This window comes from Silurus aristotelis (genome assembly GCF_946808225.1).
Source record: "Silurus aristotelis genome assembly, chromosome: 5".
NCBI lineage: Eukaryota > Metazoa > Chordata > Actinopteri > Siluriformes > Siluridae > Silurus > Silurus aristotelis.
Genome location: NC_139578.1, coordinates 27,975,604 through 27,999,972, shown reverse-complemented (window position 1 = coordinate 27,999,972; position 24,369 = coordinate 27,975,604). Strand labels below are relative to the sequence as shown.

The 24,369-nt window shown below is 39.5% G+C and overlaps 1 protein-coding gene across 1 annotated transcript; it reads left to right on the top strand.

The window, feature by feature from the left end:
* Window positions 1–365: 365 nt before the first annotated feature.
* Window positions 366–22,153, top strand: LOC310726885 (BTB/POZ domain-containing protein KCTD1). The gene is made up of 6 exons (XM_083542939.1): window positions 366–684; window positions 876–1,395; window positions 11,667–11,845; window positions 15,184–15,328; window positions 16,766–17,071; window positions 21,182–22,153. Exons 2-6 carry the CDS (start codon window positions 1,387–1,389, stop codon window positions 21,338–21,340), a joined length of 798 nt encoding a protein of 265 aa, XP_083399065.1. The 5' UTR covers window positions 366–684; window positions 876–1,386; the 3' UTR covers window positions 21,341–22,153.
* Window positions 22,154–24,369: the final 2,216 nt, after the last annotated feature.

The following is a 24,369-nucleotide window of genomic DNA, read 5'->3' as shown; positions in this document are numbered from 1 at the left end:
TACCATACTGTATTATACTACACTATACTATACTTTACTATACTACACTTTACTATACTATACAATGCTACTATACCATATAATACTATACTTTACTATACTATACTAATCTGTACTATACTATACTTTACCATACTATACTTTACCGTACTAAACTTTACCATACTATACTTTACTGTGCTATACTTTAAAATACTATACTATACTATACTAGAGTGGTTTGTATGAACTTCCTCACTGATTTTAGACTTTGGTCTAGACTGGTCCAGAATTGTATATTTTTACACTCTTAATATTGACCAGCAGGGGGCAAAAGAGAAAGAGAGAAATAAAAGAAAGCTGGAGTAGGGTAGTGGAGCTGAGTGTGGTGGTGGTGGTGGTGGTGAGGGGGGAGGGGGGAGGGGGGTGTTACGGGGTTTTGAATAGATTGAGGGAGGATATGCAGTGAAACAAATCTGATGGACTGGGGTGAGATAATGAAGTTCACTCCATCCTGTCATTCCGTATTTATGTCCAAGAAAAAAAAAAAAGAATGCAACATTAAATGAGTAATTTATTTATAGAGATTAAGTCGAAGTCTCTCTCTCTCTCTCTCTCTCTCTCTCTCTCTCTCTCTCTCTCTCTCTCTCTCTCTCTTTGGGGAATAAAAGCGCATCTCAACCTTCTCAAGCAATGTTTAGGTTTGTACCCGAGCTTTATGTATATAGATATTTTTGTTCTTTATATTAAAAGCTATAGTTATAATCCTGTGCTACATTTTTCTTTTTTTTTTCTTTTTTGGCCCTGAATCTCTCCATCCATTTTGCTGTTCATCGCCTGCGGCTACGCGGCATCCGAACTAATCATGGCGATTAAAATCGGCTTTGCTGCGGGAGAGGAGGAGGAGGAGGAGGAGGAGAAGGAAAGAAGATGAAGAAGAGGAGGAGGAGGAGGGAAAACACGGGCAAGTCGTAGGCAGACAGGCACGCAGGGGGAAAAAACAGCAGTGTCTTTAAGCCATTTAGCGTTCAAATATACAAATATATAAAAGGAGGGGAAAAGGGTTTGTTCTGAGTCCAGCCTGCTGCTGCTCTGAGCGCTCGCCAGGAGCGGTTTTTATCCTCTTGTATTTTTTCAGACCGGGCTTACAGACATGAGCTAATTGTATCCTGGACTTTTTTTCTTCTTTCTTTCTTTCTTTTTTGCCTGGAGGGGTTTTGGAGCCCCGGAGCGACTCTCCCTCTGTATTAGGGCTCCGCGGTTCTCCGGCACGCTGCTGCATTTCTCGGCGGCGCGGCGCGGCACGGCGCGGGCAGTGGAGGCACCAGCGCGCAGGGCCGACATTAAGCAAACACGGGGGAGAGAAACACAGACCCGGGTGCAAAAAAAGCAAAACTTTTTTTCCAGATGTTCCAGGTAAGAGGGCGAATTTTTCTCCTCTTTTTATTTTTTTTGCTTTAGCTTGGACGCGTAAAGGCGCGGCCGCTTTTACGCATGAACCGCGCACGGCACTTCTAACGTGACAAAAAAGAAAAAAAAAAAGATTACGAAACATTGAACTACTTCCTGCTTCTCTGAACCGGATATTTTTACACACACACAGACACAGACACACACACACACACACACACACACACACATATATGTATATAACCACCGACGTTTCCATTGCGCTTATTTTGTTTTGCGTCCCAAACCCACTTTAACTCCTGTACTAAGTAGCGCCCAAACCTAACAACGCAGGTTCCTGTAATAACCATAGGTGGCGTAGGTTGCACTTTCTCTGCGTTTGGAGTCATTCTGGACCATGTGCCAGGTTCTCCAGGTTTCGGTTTTCTCCAGACTCGTCGCGTAAAAGGCGCCATTGTGGAGCTCTTGAGCCCCCCGGGGAACGAGCGCGCTTCCTCTGCGCCCCTGCTCCTTCAGTCCTTCAAGTCAATCGCAGCTTTTGTGTGTGTGTGTGTGTGTGTGTGTGTGTGTGTGTGTGTGTGTGTGTGTGTGTGTGTGTGTGTGTGTGTCTTGAATAGTGAGGAGCCTTGAATATTGAGGAGAACTTTTTCTACTTCATTCAGACATTTCCTGGGGTTTTTTGTGCTCAGATTCTCTTACTTCTCAGTGTGCCCTCAAGGGAACTTTATTGAAATACATGTGTTCCTGTAAAACATAATGTCTCCGATTTCCTTTACAACCAGTCTTTCTGGTCATGTTAATCCTGGATCTACTGGATTCTTCTTAATGGTAATTTTGTGTATCCATGTACAGATTTTACATTATAAACATTCTCAGTGTTCCTGTACACTCTAAAATCCAATGGTCCTGGAAGATCTTGAGTCAGTTTTCCTGACCGTCTCCTTGGCAGAACCCGTAAATGTGCTTGCAGGAACCTTTTTAACATAATTCGAGTGGAACCTGGATTTTCTTGTTTCCAACCCACACACTGGTTCTACTGGATTTTCTATTGGAAAATGTGATGTTTAATGGGTTTTTCAGATTGTCTCACTGGTGCAACCCTTAAAATGTGCCCCAAAAACCTTAATGAGGCAGAACTAGTTCTTAAAAGGACACAGAGGAAAGAAAATAATTTTTTGATCGAATCCGATTTTGTTCATTTGTATTTTTCAGGATTTCTCAGGATATCTTTGGTTTATGGTTTCATTTGTATCTCAGGAATATTCCTAGCAGATCTCTAGAGCTTCTCTAGATTATTTTACTGGTGAAACCATTCAAAGTTCTAGGATTCTTACTGGGACATATACATTGTTAAAATAGGGCACTAACCCCAGCGGAACCCTGGCAAGTCTCTCTCTGTCTGGGGTTCTGGGAAAAATGTTACATTTGTTAGTCACATTTATTTAAAGATACTGGAAGATTTTTTTTATAAGTTTTCCAAAGATTAAAAAAATGAAAGGTTCCTGGAAGATCTTGAATTGGTTTTCCTGACCGTCTCCTTGGCAGAACCCGTAAATGTGCTTGTAGGAACCATTTCAACATAATTCGAGTAACCTGGGTTTTCTTGTTTCCAACCCACACACTGGTTCTACTGGATTTTCTATTGGAAGATGTGATGTTTACTGGGTTTTTTCAGATTGTCACACTGGTGTAACCCTTAAAATGTGCCCCAAAAACCTTAATGAGGCAGAACTAGTTCTTAAAAGCACACAGAGGAAACAAAATAATTTTTTGATTGATTTCGGTTTTGTTCGTTTGTAATTTAGTGATGTTCCAGGAAGATCTTTCTGAATTTTTTCAGGATATTTTTTGGTTTATAGTTTCATTTGTATCTCAGGAATATTTCTAGCAGATCTTTAGAGCTTCTCTAGATTATTTTACTGGTGATTTTAACATTTAAAGTTCTAGGATTCTCACTGAAACATAAACATTGTTAAAAGAGGGCACTAACCCCCTTTTTAAGTGTTCCAAAGATCTCAAAAAAACTGAAAGGTTCCTGGAAGATCTTGAATGAGTTTCCCAGATTGTTTCAGTGCCAGGACCATTAAAAGTGCCTCCAGATATCTGATTGAAACTAATATTTCAAAAGAGCTCTAATTTTCCCAGTAGAACCAGTATCTCATTTCTTTCCAACCAACACTAAATGTCAGTACTGGTCCCACTGGGGATCTATTAAGTAAAAAAAAAAAGAGTGCCTCAGGAAACTCTAATGAGGCATCTATAATTTTTCTTCTTCAGACGACTCTGAATTTCACTAAGGTTTGGAGTAGAACGGGTTTTCAGCGTGGAGACGAGGGGAATCATTTGACCTTCTAGGCTCACTTTCTCTTTATTTGATTATTCTTTAAGGTCAGGGATACATTAGCATTTTGTAAAGCGAGCCCTGTTTACTGTTTCTGATCGCTGCCTCACGGGCTTTTAATGTTATTAAATTCTGTAATATTACTCGCACATTTAATTCCTCGTTCCTCCCTCGGGCCACTGATTCAGTCATAACCTACAGACATACAGTTTTTAGAAACCATTATATTTCGGTGCTTGGAGCAGATTCACTGCAGATACGCTGAGGACCATTCGATGTCCTGTAGGTCTGATTTGCTTTACACAAAAACGCAGAGGTGCTAAAAGTTCACCTTTACTCAAGTAGACGTACAAATACTTATGTTTTTCAAAGACTCTGGTAAAAGTTGAAGTAAAGAAGTTTGAGAAGAGAATATTTTTAAGAATATTTTTAAGTAAAAAGTAGTCATTACTACTACCTGTTTTAGTGTCACGCAGGTAACTGGACTGAAAAACTGGATACCAGAAAACTACTTATGTACAATAACAAAGTATTTGTACTTTATTACTTCCACCTCAGCTAAAACGTGAATCTCACCATCCTTGAGCGTTAAAACCGTAGCTCGATCTCCACATCTCTCGCCCAACTCTGGAGCTTCACATTTGAACTTGTTCCTGCTTTAATACAGAGAAGTGTTAACTATTAAGAGGGAAGTAGCAGGTTTTGGGTAGATCTAGAACACCATTTGGTTCTTTGGTTCATCACTGGGATGATAAACTAAGGTTTTGTTTTTTCTTTCCAACTTTCCAGGGGTTATTGGAAATAAATTTACATTTGTAGCATTTGTAAGATGCCCTTTTCCAGAACAACCTACATTTATCTAATTTGTACAACTGAGCAGCTATAGGATTAAGGGCCTTGCTCATGGGCCCAGCAGTGAAATCCAAAATCTAATGCTATAACCACTAAGCTACCACCTTCTCAAACTTCTCCTGTCTAAACCTGGGGGTGTTACGTTTTATGACCCCTCGCGAGTGACAAAAAATGGCGAGGTTTTGACTCTCTGCTTTGATGGTTCCTTTTTCAAGGGGAATTGTACATAAATGTTGTCAAATGTTGTCATAAATGTTTTATTTACTACTTTAAATGAATCCTACAATAATAAAATAGTTTTTCAAACATTTTTATTTAATTTATTAGAACAAACTTTCCGACTTTTCGCGAGTTAACTCTCAGTCCAAATGAAAAGTCGCGAACTATCGAGGACGCGAGTGTCAAGGTTCCACTGTATATGTATAGACAGGAGTGGCTTAGTAGTTTAGATGTTGGCCTTCTGATCAGAAGGTTGAGAGTTCATATCCCAACACTAAGCTGCCACTGCTGGGCCCTTGAGCATGGCCCTTAACCATCAACTACTCGGTTGTATGAAGGAGATAATAGTAAGTCGCTCTGGATAAGGTTGAATCAAAGCCTGAATAAGTGAACCAAAGCCTTCTGACCAACCAGGATCATGAATTCAACAGTGCTGTGGGCAAATCAGAAGGGAATCAAGATCATGTCAATATTTCTGATTATTTTGAGTGTTATGCTCTTGACTTAATAAATAATTAAAACTCTATCATTCTGATTTAGAGGAGAAGAAATCACAGCTCGGTTACATTTCGAAACACTTTCATCGACTTTTTCTTGTTATTTCCCCTTGGGTGGATCTCTGTTGGAGCTCTTTGAATGCTTTATCAGCCTGAGCGAAGTTTGTTAGATGAGATTTCTTTTATAGCAACATCACTAGAACCCAGAAGGATCTGCAATCTTGTATTTTTAATTTTTTTATTTTGTTTGTTTCATGCAGCCACCTACTGCATCTGAAGCAACTCCATCACACTTTTGTGCCGCGATTTAGTCGTTAAGTCCACTCGTTCATGCCATACGCACGTTTAGGTCAAGTCAGTGAGGGCACAATGATGTCAACAGTAAAACTTTTACAGCTGAAATGCACTCAGCACAGGTTAAATATGGATAAGTGATGTCATGATTCACTTTTTTGTGAGACCACTGAAGGGCTGAGCGATATCATTCACGAGATTCACCTTCGACCTGTGTTTTAGAGAACCGGTTGATTATCGGTTGATCCGATGCCGTTTACTCGCCTGCATTAGATTCATCCGCACAATTCATCAATTCGAGTCACATTTACAAATAAAACGTTGAAAATAAATTTTAGATGAGAGATTCTGACTATTCTCACTATTCTGCATTTAATAACTTGTGCAATGAGTTGAAGCCCAAATGTTTTGGGGGATTAAAACTATTCAGGTGAAACCAGTATAATATATTTTGCTCAACATGATCATAAACAACTGATGATGCAGGAAACAGCAAACGATTTTACACAATCAATTATTTGAACGTATCAAAGCATTCGCAATTAGATCAAAGCAATGAGAAACGCTTTAATGATGTGCACGTGAATACATGATGTGGAGGTCGACCAAGAAGTTTTGAGAATTTTATTTCTGATGAAAAAATCAGTTCAGTAAAGACATGTGTACTTTAATCAGGTTCTGGAGATAAAAATTTTGCTAATGCACAAGGCGCTCTATTTTTACTCTATTTTCTACTCATCACTTACAGGACTGCTGGTTATTCTTCATGCAGGGTTGATTTTTCGACATCATATATATATATATATATATATATATATATATATATATATATATATATATATATATATATATACAGTATCTCCTGAAAGTGGGATCCTCTTCCACTCCTCTATAATGACATCACGGAGAAGCTGGATGTTAGACACATGGCGCTTCTCCGTCTTCCGCTTGAAGATGCCCCACAGGTGCTTATTATCAGGTCTGGAGACATACTTGGCCACTCCCATCACATTTATCTTTGGAAATGCAGTTGTCATCTTGGTGGTGTGTTTGTTGTGTGTGTTTATTATAATGGAAAACTGCCGTTCGGCCCAGTTTCTGAGGAGAGGGCATCATGTTCTGCTTCAGAATGCCACAGTACATGTTGGAATTCATGTTTCCCTCAAAGAACCGCAGCTCTCCAGTACCAGCAGCACTCACGCAGCACCAGGCCATGATGCTACCACCAGCATGCTTGACTGTAAGAGAAAATTTCCTTGGTATTCCTCAACAGGGCATGACCACACATGCCACCATCTGAGCAAGTTTTTCTTAGTCTCATCAGACCACAGCTTCCAGTAATTAATGCTCTTGGACAGGCCGTCCTGAAGACGACCTGTCCAAGAGCATGAACCTTCCGCTTCTGCAACCTCTAAAACAACACTGCAGCACTCATGCGTCTGTTTTCTGAAGCAGCTTCTGCACCTGACGCACAGCACGAGGACTCAAAGTCTTTGATGGACCCTTGCGAGGTCTGTTCTGAGTGGAACACGTCTTGGAAAACCTCTGTATGACCCTGACCGCTGTACTGTAACTCAGTTTCAGGGTGATACTGATCTTCCTATAGTCTCAGCATCTTTATGGAGAGGAACAATTCTAATTCTCAGACCCTCAGAGAGTCTTTACCATGAGGTGCCATGTTGAACCTCCAGTGGTAAGTATGAGAGAATTGGACTCAAAGTGCCACATTTTAACTGCTCTAATACAAGATACACAAATTTGTATGGTCCTGTCAAGCAGACAACATGAACATGATGAATAGGACGTGTGGCTTTGCACGGTTACACGAGGTGCAGCTGTTAGGGTTTACTTACGTATGTTGACAGTTATTTTGACAGTAATGGCTGTATTCAAAAGCTGATTCATTTAAATAATTAAAATTCTAATTGACTATTTTTGCAGCTAATTAATGAAAAATTTGATTATTATTGACAAAGGAACAGGTGTATACAACTTTTGATGATTGTATGAGCGGTGAGTGAATGGGCTAGCTAGGTGATTTGCAAGTATATTAAGTGATGTAATCAAATATTGACTCCTTAATTTTTTATTTTTTTATTAAATCTTATTCAATATAAGGACACAAATATTAGGACACTTGACTTATTTAGCCATATGTGATTAAGGAATACAATTGTATAGGTGGTCTTTGGATGTTGTAGCATTACATTTGACCTTGAACTAGGAGACCCAAACGTGCTCCACATGTACACAAAGACAGCTCCATTAAGATATGCTTTACATGTGTTGGAGTGGAACTACTCCCACTATAGAGTTCTGACCTCAATCCTATTGAACACCTTTATGATGAATGGACTGCACCCCAGGCCTCCTCACCTTATGCGAGTACCTGACCTTTGCAAACACCCTTTTGTCTGAATGAGCACAAATCTCCACCAAAATATCTTCCCAGAAGAGTGAAGTTTATTGTTATAGAAAATGAGGAGTAAATGTGAAATGGGATGTTTAAAAAGCATTGTATTTTCTAGTAATGATGGTTGTTATTGTATACGCCATTGCATTATCTTATGCTAGCAACAGTATTTTCCCTATTCCATTTATAGCTACTATATGCTATATACCGTATTTCCCTGACTATAAGCCGCCACTTTTTCCCACGCTTTGAACCCCGCGGCTTAAACAACGAAGCGGCTAATTTATGGATTTTTTCCTGGGTTTTTCCCAGTTTCACAAACTTCAAGCCAAAAAACTGAGCCCCTTAACATTAGACCAATGAAATTGCCAAACGGGTTCAGGTGAACCAATGAAACTCTTTATATTAAATCAGATGCGCTCCCACTGAATCGCGCCACACCACATCATAAATATGGATGATGTTCCTCTGACATTTGACCTGCGTCAAACCTGCATAAAAAAAAGGCACTTCACCTGTGTTCTGAGCTGCACGGCATCGGGAGAAAAGCTTCACCGATGGTGATTTTTAAACGCACGACGATGCCAAAAGAAAAACTCCCGAGATAAATTGTTGTGAAAGGAAGGAGGAAGACAGTGAACAATGACTTTCTTGGTAGGCTACTGTTTAAATACAAGTCGTGTAAGAGACACTGTCTTTCATTAGAGCCTGTGTAATGTTCATGAGTTTCAATGTAGACACCTGTGGCTTATAGACAGGTGCGGCTTATTTATGTTCAATATAAAAATCTTTGTCAAATTCAGTGCGGCTTATATATGGGTGCGTTTAATAGTCCGGAAATTACGGTACTATTAACAAACTATTCTAGTCTTGATTGTGTAACTTTATTCTCCAGAAATGACAATAACATAATATCATACATATCAAACATTCTCACAATAGTCTAAAAGTAAATCTTTTCCTCCGTCTGAATTGCCTCTTTAGTGTGGATGAGTGTAAATGTGTGTGTACATCACACCTTGTGATAGACCGGTACCTTCCAGCCAAGGTGTACCCCTGGCTTACACTTCCCAGAGTCTTACAACTTCCTTGACCAGGATAAAGATAAGTGCAAGTACACTTTAATAGTGTATGAAGTAAGTCTCCGCAGTGCTAATGTGTGAGAACGTTTGCTCTCAAGCCCAGAGACAGTTCCACACTCCCTAACTGGAAGTGACCGGGTTCCCTAGCACACTTTCTACCTCTCTACTTCTCTCATATTTCTCTCTCTCTTTCTCTTTCTTTCTTCCTCACACACAGTAGGAGTGCAGGATGTAAGTGAAATAGTGAAGAAACACTTTGTGGATGGGAGTTTGATCCCATTGCTCGTTCCTGCAGCTTAACTCAGGTCTGTGTTTTGAAGAGCAGCAGTGTGTCCCCCTGAGGCTTCGCTGGCAAACTCTCCTGATCTCTCTCTCTCTCTCTCTCTCTCTCTCTCTCTCTCTCTCTCTCTTTCACTCTCTCTCTCTCTCTCTCTCTCTCTCTTTCTTTCTCACACACACACACACACACACACATACACTGCATTTCGTAAGTGAAGCATGGCTTCTGATAGAACTCTCGCTTATCAGCAGCAGCACAAATGCAATGCAAATGCTTGCTAAAGGCCTTGACTCTGAGGCAGGCTTAATTGGTAAAGAGGGAGGAACGAAGGTGTGAAAACTACACCACTAACCACACCATGGCAATATGGATGGTTTAAAAAAAAAAAGCCCAGATTTAGTTTTTTTCCTTTTCAAAGTCTTTCTTTTTGTACTTATTACAACAACAGCGGCTGCACAATAATTTTCCACTTCATTGGCGAAAAGAGGTCGTTCAAGACCTGAAAAAAGTAATAAAGCTTGAGTAATGTAGCTGAGCACTTTGTGGGTCAGGGACACCTCATACACTGAGATCTTTCTCAACATCTGCTCTAATTAGGGTTACAGATCTGTCTGGAAGAAGTGCGGAGAAATTTATGGATTATGCACGTACGTAAATAGAGCTCTGTTACGTTAAAAGGGCCAAAGGTCACATATAGCAAATCACAGATTAATTATACAGTATCAATTCAGAGGTACCTGAAAATCATACTTTAGTAAAAGTAGATTGGCTTTTACTCCAAAACTTACTCCATTACAAGATCACCAATCCAATTTGACGAGTAAAAGCCTTAGAGTTCGTGCTTTCAACACATCTTGAGTTCTATGACTCATAAGCCAAAAACAGTTGATTTGTGTGGATTTATTCCCTAAAATACAAATCAAATTGTACATCTGAACACTGCAATAACCATCCACACAACAACCTCTTCAACCCCCCAGAATGAAACAAAGATTAAAAAAGTCGCTTAAAATAAAAAGACAAAAGCAATCTTTCTATTTGTTTGGTTTGAAAGAGGCAGATGTAGAGGACAGGGGGGTATGGAGACGGATGATCCGCTGAAGCGACCCCTAATGGGAGAAGCCGAAAGAAGAAAAAGACGAATGTTACTATTTGTTAATTGAATCTGTCTTCTAAAACAAATAAAATGATAGCAAATAATTGTAGATGAAGTAAAACCAAATATTCAGAGCTGACTGTGATTTGATGACACTCTCAGTCTCAGAGAGGGTCAATATTTTTTTCTTCAACAAAAGCTGGTTCTCAAAGACTTTGGAATTTATTCGAGCTCTTCTTTGAGTGAAAATGAGGCCTGCTGCAGTAAAAAGTGGAAGTGCAGTTCTAGGAAAAAATCCACAAAATCTATCATAAAATCTATTTATAAAAATCTATCCGTCTCCATACCCCCCTGTCCTCTACATCTGCCTCTTTCAAACCAACTACCTGCATGTCTTCACTCACCACATCCATAAACCTCCTCCTTGGTCTTCCTCTTTTCCTCCTTCCTGGTGGCTCCATCCTCAGCATTCTCCTACTGATATACCCCATATCCCTCCTCTGCACATGTCCAAACCATCTCAATTCCTCGCCATGCAACCATACTGTTGCTCACAGATGGTCTTCCTTTCCTCTCAGCCTGGTGTCCATTACTCTTTCCCATAACTTAATGCCTTACTCCCTTTCCTGTACCCACATGAAGTATGAACCCTAACTCTACTACACTTCTCCTTTTCCTGCTGTCTTTGTAAATGTCTATCCCCCTCTCCTTCTTCCCCTTTAGGCCAACAGTACCCCAATTTCCAACAGTACCCTGTTGGGTAACAATACCTGTGTCGTTGGTAGCCCGGGCCTTGACCGATCCAGTATGGAATTCTGATTCGTGATCTGCATATTTAATTTGGCACATGTTTTATGCTGGATGCCCTTCCTAATGCAAACCTCCCCATTTATCTAGGCTTGGGACCAGCACTAAGAGTGCACCGGTTTGTGCCTCCCTAATGGCTGGTTTATATACTGTATATATAGGAAACATTTTGGCCGATTTTAGAGAATTGCCATATAAATCTGGGAATTGGAAAGTTGTGTCCATTTTTCTTACTTAATTATAATGTTGTTCTTTCCAGTTCAGTGCTGAAACAAATCCATCCAAAAATGCCCATTCAAGACAATCACTTTCTAGAAAAATAAGTTTTGATCATGAATGTGACCTTTTAGTGACTTTCACTAAGTTGTTTTCCGATGCTCTTTTGTCATTCTAAAGGATAACCGCTCCAACATGTCCAGGCCGATGATCACCAGGTCTCCAGCGTCACCTCTCAGCAATCAGGGCATCCCGACTCCAGCGCAGCTCACCAAGTCCAACGCGCCTGTGCACATCGATGTGGGCGGCCACATGTACACCAGCAGCCTCGCCACCCTCACCAAGTACCCCGAATCCAGGTGAGGGCTTGAGAGACTTTTATAAGAAAATTATCATACTTTTGACATTCAGACCTTTGCAGTGGTGTTAAGCATTTGTGTTTCTCACAGATGTTTGAGCTTGGTATACTGTCTATTCAGAGTTTTGCAAGTTCTTCTAGTATCTGTGTGGGTTTATTCTCCGGTTTCTTCCTTCTTCCAAAAACATTGGTGATACCGGAAACGTTATGCTAAATTTCCCACTAGGTGTGAATGAGTGTCCAAATGAATTCCTGGGGTGACACTGGTCATACCAATCAATGTGTTCCCAACTCACACCCAGGATTCGGTCAGAATACACTATGACTCATGACACCTATAACATGGAGTAGGGCTTCACTGGTTATTGTACATTAATGGTAAATAGTGAACTACAAAGTACGTGTATACAGACGTGTAGAAAATGTAACATTTTATATTATTTCTGATCAAAGACACAAAATAAACTAAACGATTAAAACAAAAAAGGTTCGTTCGTTTTAATAAACGAGATTCAAAGTCACTGAAACGATCCGATTTTCCCATCACTAACAGTAATGCTACACATTCGAATCTTGGACAAGTATCCAATAAACATAAATTAACCAGTATAAAAGGAAAGTAGTGAATGAAAATAAATAGGTGAATATTTTTTATATGAAATGGATATGATGATGGTCCCCTGTTGCTCGCATTAACTGTGCGTCAGCATGATATCATCTTGCTAGAACACCATGTCGGAGCAGATTTATTAGAGACTTGCATATGCCACCTGAACCCTGAACTCTCGCTTCTTATCTGAAGTTGACTTAAAAAAAAAAAACAGTTTAGCAATTATATTTAAAAAGCATTTTTACAATAGGACAAATATTTTTACTGCTTCAAATCATGGACTGTAGTAACTGGCTAACTTGCATCCAAAATCACCATGAATAAAAAAAAATAATAATAATTTTGATGGAAATGTTTTAGCTCACATTTTTACACAAACAAAAAGGAGGTTGTGTGCCGCCGTAGCAGGCCGCAGGATACAAGATCCATGTGGAGGCTGGGAGCCAGAGCACTAAGGCCAGACCACAAGCCCAGCGCTGAGGCCAGGGACCACTTCCACAACCAGATGGCCCTTGTACCCTTTTACAACGAGGGTCTAGAATTTCAATCAGATTGAGTTTTTTTTTTCGTTTAAAACTACATCGAGCTGCATTTTTTTTTTTCAGAGTAAAATTGAACAAGTTGCATTTTTTTTTATTGGGGGGAGGGGGTGGGGTGGGCAATTCTAGTGTAGTTCAAAAAGGACAATTAGATATACGTTTTAAACTAGTTCCTTTCAATTGAAGGATCACCTTTACAACTTACGGTGCAATAAAAAAAAAATACACAAATAAAAAACACATTAAACTACAATTAAAGGTTTTAAAAACTACTTAAAAAAGTAGAAGTACACAAAAAGACCACCCAATTACAGTAATGTGAGTACTTTCCACCTCTGCTATATAGCTTGTATACAGTATCTTCCAAAAGTGAGTGCACCCCTCATATTTCAGAAACCATTTTAGTTTATCTTCTCAAGGAACAATACAATAGAAATGAAACTTGGATATATTTGGGTTGTCAATGTGCAGTTTGTATATCAGTACAGATTTACTGTCCTCTGAAAATAACTCAACAATACAGCCATTATTGTCTAAATAACTGGCAACAAAAGTGAGTACACCCTCAGTGATAACAGCTGTACATCATGTAACATGTCGTATTCATCATGTTCATGTTTTTGTCTGCTTGACAGAACCATACAAATGTGTGTTTCTTGTATTAAAGCAGTTCAAATTTGGCGCTTTGAGTACAATTCTCTCATACTGACCACTGGATGTTCAATATGGTACCTCATGGTAAAGACTCCTAGAATATAAGAAGATCAGTAACACCCTGAAACTTTAGTTACCTGTACAGTGACCAGGGTCATTGAGAGGAAGCAAAACATGATGCTGCTCCCTTTAGAAACTGGACCGAACGAGAGTTTTCCAACATAATAACGACCCCAAACCCACCACCAAGATAACAACTGCCTTAGCGAGGAAGCTGAAGGTGAAGGACATGGAGTGGCCAAGAATTTCTCCAAACCTGAACCCTATTGAGCACCTGTAGGGCATCCTCAAGCGGAAGGTGGAGAAGCACCATCTGTGCAATACTCACTTTTGTTAGATACAATACATTGGAACAAAATGTGTTTCTTCAGTACCATGATGCAACACAAAACAATACTGTAGTTAAGACACAACAGTAAATATATTAATAAATGATAAGTGTGCAGTACAACAAACCAAGCCTGTGATTGGTCAACAGAAACAAGGCATGGCCAATCCCAGTCAGTCCCAGTATCAAAAAGGGTTTACTATCTTTGACCATTGTATTATTTTATTTTTGTAAATTTAAAACAAAATAAACCATTCTTCTTTTTACTCATTTTCGTTTGCTCTTGCTTTGCAACAACTACTGAATTGTCAGAGTTAATTAATGTTTTAAACACTTTTAAGTTATCAGACTTCTTCCTGTAGGCAGGCAATTTTTAAAGCACCGCCTGCAGCAGTGGAGAACTCAGAACATGATACCCAACCAGGGAGACAACGGGATGTGAATGTGAAAGAAAACTATGCATTTGTGTATTGGTATAAGTGACAGTTTAATCATGGTCAGTGTTTTTGTCATACTGGGGGTAGATACAATAAATGGATGGATGGATGGATGGATGGATGGATGGATGGATGGATGGATGGATGGATGGATGGATAGATAGATAGATAGATAGATAGATAGATAGATAGATAGATAGATAGATAGATAGATAGATAGATAGATAGATAGATAGATAGATGATTGATTGATTGATTGATTTATCATTGACAGACAGATAGATAGATAGATAGATAGATAGATAGATAGATAGATAGATAGATAGATAGATAGATAGATAGATAGATAGATAGATAGATAGATAGATGATTGATTGATTGATTGATTTATCATTGACAGACAGATAGATAGATTGATAGATAGATAGATAGATAGATAGATAGATAGATAGATAGATAGATAGATAGATAGATAGATAGATAGATAGATAGATAGATAGATAGATAGATAGATAGATAGATAGATAGACAGTAAAATACTAAAATCTACTTGAATGTGGATGTTTTTACTTACTGCCATCTTAGCTTTAGAAAAAAAACAAAGGTATTTTAAAATTATTGTTTAAGTTTATTATTTAGCAATTTCTTCTTAACTATCTCTCTCTCTCCCTCTCTCTCTCTCTCTCTCTCTCTCTCTCTTTCTCGGAGCAGAATTGGCCGTCTTTTCGATGGCACGGAGCCCATTGTTCTGGACAGCCTGAAGCAACACTACTTCATTGACAGGGATGGTCACATGTTCCGCTACATCCTCAACTTCCTCAGGACGTCCAAGCTCCTCATCCCTGACGACTTCAAAGTAAGCAAGAGAGATAAAGAATGAGAGAATGAGATCCGGGGGGTCAATCATGTGTCCCCATCGTATACATTATATAAAGTTTTGCTTCTGCTGATGGATGCAGCCATTATGACAGTAGCTGATCTGAAACGTTAAGATCTATCGAGCGCAGCACCCAGACGGCGAGAACAAGCCTTCATGATTTACGATACATATGCACGGCGGCACGTATAGCAAGCACTAAGCGTTCTGTTATTCAGATGTGCACATTACAGCCTTTTGTTCTCGCCACGAACTGCATTTGCATTCCAGTGGCCTGCTCCTGTGTGTCATTTGGCCCTTAATTACAAATTTGCCTTGGGAGAAAACAAATAATCCCATTATCTGATGGTCTGTCCATGGGGAAACTATGTCAGCTAAAATAAGCAAAGACTCCAGAGTGGCTTTGGTTCACAGAAAGGGTACATTTACTCAGAGATTCTTGGAGCGTTTGTGGCTATTCGGTTGTTGTTGTTTTAATCGCCCCCACAATTACCCCATTAGTGGTTTTTGTGTCTTGTTTTTACACGTATTAAGCATTTCCTGTGAGTGACTCACTGTCGCTGATTGCACCCCAGTGCTGTTAAAGTCTTCATGCTGATTGGTTGGTAGTCCAGCTGGAAACCTACGATCATGGCGCTTGTTCCAACGTGCTATAGTTTCTATGGTAACATTTATAATTCACAGGGACTTATAAGACTTATGAAAAACATGTTAGAAACCATGTTCAAGAATGTAAGTGTGTAGAACAGATACGGTGAAGTTTATATGGAAGGGGTCTCCAGTGCAAGAGCTTTGTAATGATCTGAGGTAATTCTATAATTAAACAATTTCGGGACAGACGTTTGTATTCTTTTTTTTGTCAAAAGAGGAAAAAGAGAGTGCAGGACCAATTGCTATACCGTAATTATTACCAGAAATTTATTTGTTTTACATGTTTTATATCATAACAATGAATGAAGGGAGAAATAGGATTTAGATGGGCAAACTGGTAACTTAGTGGATAAGGTCTTTATTGTGGCATTGGACTTTGGATCCAAAGGCCATGAGTTCAAAACCAAGCCTTACCCTTCTGCCACTTCTGGGCCCCTGAGCAAGGCCCTTAGCTTTAAAGTGACTGTTGTATCAACAAGATCAATGTAAGTCGCTGTGGATAAGCACGTCCACCAAACACCGTAAATGTAAACCAAAAAGGAATCTCATGAGGGTGTGTTTTGATGTGTTTAGTTACCATAGAAATGGTCAATAATTTGGCCATCAAACTTCATGGATTTTGATCCAAACTTCATGGATACATCAGCAAAATGTCTTCTTCTGAATTGCTGCATTGAATGTCCTTAAGACATACACTGGGCTGACATTAGCTGATTGCATTTGCTACCCAAAATATACTGAATTCTTGTCGTACTGTCCCTGCAGGACTTCAGCCTGTTGTACGAGGAGGCGCGGTACTTCCAGCTGCAGCCGATGCTGGTGGAACTGGAGCGCTGGCGTCACGAGCGGGAGCTCAACCGGATCTCGTGTCCGTGCGAGTGCGTGGTGGTGCGTGTGGCGCCCGACCTGGGGGAGCGCATCACGCTGAGCGGAGACAAGGCCCTCATCGAAGACATTTTCCCAGAGATCGGTGACGTCATGTGCAACTCTGTGAACGCCGGCTGGAACCATGACTCCACACACGTCATCCGATTCCCTCTAAACGGCTACTGCCATCTCAACTCTGTTCAGGTATGGGCATGGCCTAGACCACTAACTAAACTTTCAATAATGATTACTTTTTAACAGGAAGATGGGACTTTCTGTCTGCCAGTCAGTTGAACATTTTTTTTACATAGCTTGTCTATGGGTCATTTGTCGATCATGGTATCTTCCTGAACTTTGCTTGTAATAAAAGCTTTAGCAAGATGGCTGACTGAAACTTTTACTTTCACTGCCTTTCTTCTAAACACAGGGTTAGAAGATTATGAATGTAGTGAAAAAGAAAGCAACCAGAAAACATTATAACTCGGCAATTTGTGAGACTAGCCTTCTCCAAGGAATTGTTGCTACATTTATAGAGTAGCTTGCTAACATTAGCTAGAAGTTTAAGCTTTTTTGTTATTATCTTGCTACGTTTAGATCTTTCTACCTGTATTACTTTAAAGCTAGTTAGCTAAAGCACTTTTATGTATTTCATTATTAAGGCTACGTCTACACTAATCTGGACAAACTAGATACATCTACACTAGATACATCTACACAAATTTGCTCATCCACACTGAAACGTCTGAAAACCTTTACGTCCCTGTACTGCTCATGAGAAAAACAGTAAGACTCTTTAACCTGCATCATTTCTGCCTAGGGTTTATTTACATTGTGGCCCTTTGATACGTCAGGTTTTCCAATGTATTCACTTTGGAGAGTGTTTTCAAACAGGTACGTTTCTGTTTACTGAAAACGCCGTCTCAGCGTGGAAGGAAGGCCCAAACGGAGAGAAAGATATGTGTTTTTTAAACATATTATTGCACATATTAGTGCAGACATGGCCTTAATTATACTTGTGAATGTTGGAAATCTAGGATTGTCTATGAAATCTTTAAAGTTGAACTGCATTTTCTTGTAAAACGAAGCTTTTTAGAGACGTTTGGTTTGTGTGACTCCACTGGCCTTAAATTAATGTTAGCAAAAAAAAAAAATTTTAAATGTGGAGTTTTTTTTGTGCCATTTCTTTTGTGTTTTACAGTAGCATTCTGCTCGCAGAGCTCAAAATGTAGTGCTATTGGATTTACTGTTACCACACAATGCTAATTATTCTGGGAAAAGCAACAATAATAGCTTCATTTGTATACAAGAGAGTAAAATTTTGAAACTTACATTAGCTGCACATAATGGCATGCATACACACTGGCACACACACGCTGGCACACACACACACACACACACACACACACACACACACACACACACACACACTAATGCTACTGGGTAGTCCTTAGGCACTGCCCATAATCCTGTTTGGTTATTAAAGTGAGCCCGCAGTGGATGCTGTATCTGGGCTTAATGGAGCCAGGAGGTGTGTGTGTGTGTGTGTGTGTGTGTGTGTGTGTGTGTGTGTGTGTGTGTGTGTGTGTGTGTGTGTGTATCTGGAGGGTGATGCAAAGATGCGAGACCTTTGTAGTGTTGGCAGGGGGTTTGCAGGCAGCCTGAAGCGACTGGAAATTTGGGGGGTTGGAGGTTCAGGCTCTGAGATTTTTTGCTTCCATGCTGCGCAGGCTCTACTCCCCTAGGTCTTTTGATGGAATTTGATGATTGTGGATCCACAAGGACATAGATAACATATAAAGACACAAACATACAAACATTCAAAAGCACATACTCTATCGGTTTTAGTAGGAGGAACCCATCCTCATTTGGGTGATATAAGAGTGTGAATTATAGTCTTTAAAGAATACAAAACACTGGAGAGTGAGAACTAACATGAGCACTGGAATGTGTGATTATGAGTAATGTTTTTTCTACAGTCTTATACAGTCAGTTGACGTTGTGGAACCAGGAGCTACCGAGCAACTCGTGAAATAGCTCAACATTTGAGATCATCATAGATCCAACACCAACTTCTCCGTGGCAGAGCCTTTAAACACTCAAAGAGGTTCAATGTCCAAACTGTACATAAGGTGGAATCCAAATGGCCCTGGTACATCTCTAGATGGTTTTGCGGGCTTTGCATCTACTTCTTTAAAGGTCCACAATCTCCATGAGGTGGGACAAGACAGTGTCACATGTAACAGCCCACATGCTCTGTTTCTCATTCTCTATCATTCTGAATTCAAGAGTGCAATAATGACGAAAGCATTGACAAGCCCTAGATGTCTTCAACCTGCACGTGCAGTGCGAGTTTCCTTTGAAGTAAAAGATGTGCAGCTAGGATTTTGTATTTCAGAAAAAGAAGTAGGGCTAATTTCCAAGCAAGAACATGTACTTGCATTGTTTTTTTTTCCATTTAATTTCATCTTCTCCCGCTTATCTGTAATTCGGGTCGCGGGGGCAGCAGTCTAAGCAGATTCCCCAGACACTTCTCTGTGTCCAGGGATCGGGCTGTCAAGGCCCCCGCCTTCGACTGCCACCCAATCCTCTCAGCACCGGTCCCTTACGGTCCTTTCTGCAGGTGGTGAGCCCACGGGAAGGCGGCCCCACGTCGCTTTGACGTCACGGTCCTTGATTTATTTTTCTTGTAAGGGTTCCACTGGAGCAAAGAGGGTTAAGGGCCTTGCTCAAGGGCCCAAGAGTGGCAGCTTGGCGATACCGGGGCTCGAACCCCCGACCTTCCGATCGGTAACCCAGCGCCTTAACCGCTGGAGCCACCACTCTACAATACTTGCATTGTATTGTATTAATTTTCTGAACAGAGATGTACAAACCATGAATAATCCATGAGTAGCTATCTTGAAAACGACAGGTGAAGACCTACCTCTTCCTGAAACATTTAAACTAGCACTTGTGTGTCCCGGTTTCACTGTTAAGTAAGCCTGGGGTGCATTCCAATTTATCCCAAAGGTGTTCAGTAGGGTTGGAGTTCTATAGCAGGAGATCTTCCACTCCAACCCATGTAAAGCAGATCTTCATGGAGCCGGATTTGTGTACAGGGACATCATCATGCTGGAACAGGTTTGGGTCTCCTGGTTCAAATAAATGAGAAGGGTATTGATACAACCTCCAAAGACTCATATACAATCCCAACATGTTGTCCAAATTCTGCAACCTAGTGAACCAGTGTCGATGTATTCGATGATAAAATCTGCAAAGCACAATTGTACATAAAAAAAAAGAAGTATCAATCAAATAATTTGAGTGTTTGTGTTTGTTCAATTGCTGTAACGGAGCTTCAGAATTTTACCCAAACAATGAATCCAAAAGCATTTCTTTCCATAGCCATAACCAAATATATCATTTTCACTCGCCAAATCCTTTTCGAACACATGTGATTTGCGTCATCATCTGATTACAATTTTTCCGCTTATTCTTTCTGTAATGTTTTACAATATGTTTTACATGATGGCGTGTTTTTTACGTATCCACATTTGCACCTTAACTCGGTAAATCCGAGATGCAACCCTCAACAAACCGAATGTCATTTGAGCTCTTTTGGGTGAAAGCTGGCGTTAAAGAAAATAGTCTATCCTAAAAATGAACTGTATACAATTTTCGAAAACTAATTATAAACTGTATACACACACCATATGGGATTTGTTTTTTCCTAACAGATGAATTATTGAAAAAAAGAAAATAGTTTGAGTACAAAGTGTATAGTTACACTATAATGCAAAAGTATTGGAACATCTGATTTTTTTTCAGCCATATGTGGTTCTTCCCAAAAACTGTTTTGGAGGAGTACAATTGTATAAGACGTCTTTAGATGCAGTAGAATTACATTTTCCCTTCACTTGAACTAGGAGATCCAAACCTGTTCTAAAATGACGATGTCCCTGTGCACAAAGCCAGCTTCATGGTTGATGTAGTTTACATGGGTTGGAGTGGAAGATCTCCTGCTATAGAGCTCCAACCCTTCTAAACACCTTTGGGATGAATGTAAATCCTGACTGCACCCCAAATCTCTAAAATCTGGTGAGACATTGTCCCGGAAGACTGGAGGTTATTATAGCAGCAAATGGGGATTAAATGTGGAACAGGATGTAAAAAAAAAAGGCACATCTTGTCATCAAGTGTCCCAAACATTTGTCCATATTGTGTATGTTCTGGATGCCTGATACTATTACAAAAGTCCAGTATATTGAATTGTTATCATGTTGATTTGTATCAGCGTGTGTGTCTCATTGCGCGTGTTTTTGCGTTCCATCGCAGGTCCTGGAACGACTACAGCAGCGCGGCTTCGAGATCGTAGGCTCATGCGGTGGCGGCGTCGACTCGTCTCAGTTCAGCGAGTACGTGCTGCGGCGAGAGCTCCGGAGATCTCAGCGAGGACTCCAGACGAACAGGATAAAACAAGAACAGCTGGACTAGACCACACCCTAAAAACTGCCTCACAGACTTTCCACTTGGAATGAGTTTTTTTTTAAGGGAACCTAAGGAAACCTTTTTTTTTTTTTTTTTTTTTTTTGAAGATGGTTGACCTTGCTGACCTTCAGGAAGATCGGGACTGTCCAAATGAGGAAATTGAAAACGTTGTCCCTTTCCATCCATTCAATTTCAAAGCAAACATTAAGACATCACGTTCTGTTTGCAGTACTATATACAGTATATATATATAAATATGCATCTATTTTGCTATTTCACATAATTGACCCATGGATGTTTGTTTCTCAATCATGTCGTTAGGGTTTATTACAAATCTCAACACATCAGGATGTGTTTTTTAATTATTATTATTATTATTATTATTATTCTTTTTTTTTGCAGTTGTTGTTTCATATTATATAACATACAAGCAAAGATTGTGTACTTTCGTTCATCGAAACGTCCAGATCCTTATCTGAAGATCGTGTGATATATTTACTTTTATTCAATATGATTATAAGATTAACATAATATCTATCGAAAGAAAACACAATTTTAACAGCGATCCAGCGCTAATTATTTTCTTTTAATTTATGATCAGATATGATGTTTATCTATGATTTTTCATTTGTAATCATGTTTTTTTTCTCTTTGTCCTCAAACCTCTTTTTGACTGAATTTGTAATGACATTAAATACAGGTTCCTTCTGAAAGCTGTCAAAAACCGAGCAAGTCATTTGGGCCACGCCACATCCCACTTACCAAATCACTGAGAATGTGGCAAGGAAGTTCAAATAAATTATCCAAAATTGTAATAAAGCATCGGTCTGGCACTTATTGTATTATATATAGTTAAATGTCAAAACTGGGAAAATGGAGAAGTCGTAGTATTGTTTATATAAAACATTTAAATGAGTTAAATAGATTTATTTAATGGTTTTACCCTCCTAGTTAAGTACTATAGGTATAATATCCCTGTAAAATAGAGAAATAATCTGTAGTTGTAATCTTAAGTGTTTAAAGACTGTACAGTTTATTATTCATAACAGCAACATACATTTTATATAAGCTTTGTATATTGTCAATTTCTCACCATTCATTTATCTTTAATAACCGATTTATTTCTGCAAACCAGCCTCGTGTTTGAAGCGGACCTCATATAGCTGTGCAGACTATGGTTTTCTTACATTCTCTTTGGTGGATAAGTAGTTAAGACATTAGACTGCTTTTGGAAGGTCATGATTTCAAATCCCGAGCTGGACCATTGAGCAATTCCCTTAACCCTCAGTTGTCTAAATGTGGCCATATGCCAAATCATCTAAAAGTTTCCTCTGGGTTCTTTAATTTCATACTACAACCCCAGAAAAGCTTCCTCAGGTGAAGCGCCTATATTAAATTGTCCCTAGGTGACTTGCAACATCATACTGGTGTCCTATCCAGGACGTATTCACCCAAATACAGGCTCCAGATCAAATATAAAAAGTGACCCTGAACCAGGATAATGGGCTAATAAAACGAAATATGAGTCAGTATAAAAAGATCATTTGAACAAAATGCATTGCTTCTTGATAAAACATTAAATACAAACAGCTCCAAACTGTTCATTGACCTTCAGACATTTTTCCCTTCCATCACCTCTACCAGCATGTCCTGGTGAGCCAGTGAGGTATTAAGCTCTATTTCAAAGTGCCCTTGCCCCGAGCACTGACTTCTCACAGCAGCCATTTCTGCACAAGCTTCAGGCTCAGCCGATGGAGTCGTGCTGGTCCATTAGCAGAACTTTTATTTCTGGAGCTGGTCTGTAGAGAGAGGTGGGACGAGCGTGTCCCAAAACGACGGAAGACACATGGGGTAAGGGATTATTCTGGTTCATTTCACATAAACAACAAGCCATCTATTATTTACAAGACTGTGTTAAAAAATAGTAAAGTGTTCCAAAAAAAGGGCTTTGTAAATCCCTTAGAATGCTGCAAAATAGTAATACAGTCTAATTGACCTCCCCTTTTCGACATTTCCCTCAGGAGAAAACCTGTCTTCATCTAAGCAGCCATTTCAGTAGTTTATTAGCTCAAGTGAAATTTCTCATCCTTTCGAAGTCAGGGGGATCACGTCAATATGATTGTTGACTGTAGCAGATCTCACCCAGAATGTCAAGGTCAGATATAACAAAAAATGTCAGTAGAAGCAGGACATGTGAACTCTATAGATTTGGAAAACATACAACCTGGACTTCAGTTAGCTAAATCTGGCTAGCTAGTTAACAAACAAGCTATTGCTAATACGAAATGTATATCTTAGTAGAAATTACACAAAAGCCATTGTGGCTTACAGTTTTTCTCAGGTGCTTTGGAGCATTTCTCAAATCATTCTTAATATTTGCAAACCAGTGAGTGCATTTCTCCAAACAATTAGTACAAACTAGTTAGCCCGGGTTCGATCCCCGGTCAGGGAACCCAGCCCAGCCATTAGGGTTGCACAAGCCACTCTTAGTGCCGGTCCCAAGCCCGGATTAATAGGGAGGGTTGCGCGATCATGAATACGGATGATCCGCTGTGGTGACCCCTAATGGGAGAAGCCGAAAGAAAGTTAGTAAACACATTGGATTTTTTGGCGAAAGCCTGTACTTTTCTCGAAATCCTTATCTCATAACTAAGTATTTTTGTCAGTAAACATCTAATTGCTATATTAAGTCCTTTTGTCATTGATCACAAACAAGATCTTCATAAAGTTAAGTCATGTTGTCAGTATGACGGCGCACGGTTTCAGTTTTTCCCGATGTAAACTACGGTTTGGATGACATCTTACATTTTAACAAAGTAAAGTAAAAGAGCTCCCTTTAAACTTTCACTTGAGTAAATGTACAATAGTTTTTACCTTCAAATTTAAAGTATTAGCAATATACAGTATTAGTAAATGTACTTAAGGATTTATTATGCTATAATGTTCCTATTATCATTTTTATCACAAGACTCTTTGCTTAATCAACACAATTTATGTGAAAAGACTCTGTTACTCTCAGCACACCAATCTTTTAA

Coding starts and splice junctions, on each gene's coding strand:
- LOC310726885 (XM_083542939.1), top strand. Junction 11,846..15,183: donor ACCAAGTACCCCGAATCCAG/GTGAGGGCTTGA, acceptor TTCTCGGAGCAG/AATTGGCCGTCTTTTCGATG. Junction 17,072..21,181: donor GCCATCTCAACTCTGTTCAG/GTATGGGCATGG, acceptor GTTCCATCGCAG/GTCCTGGAACGACTACAGCA.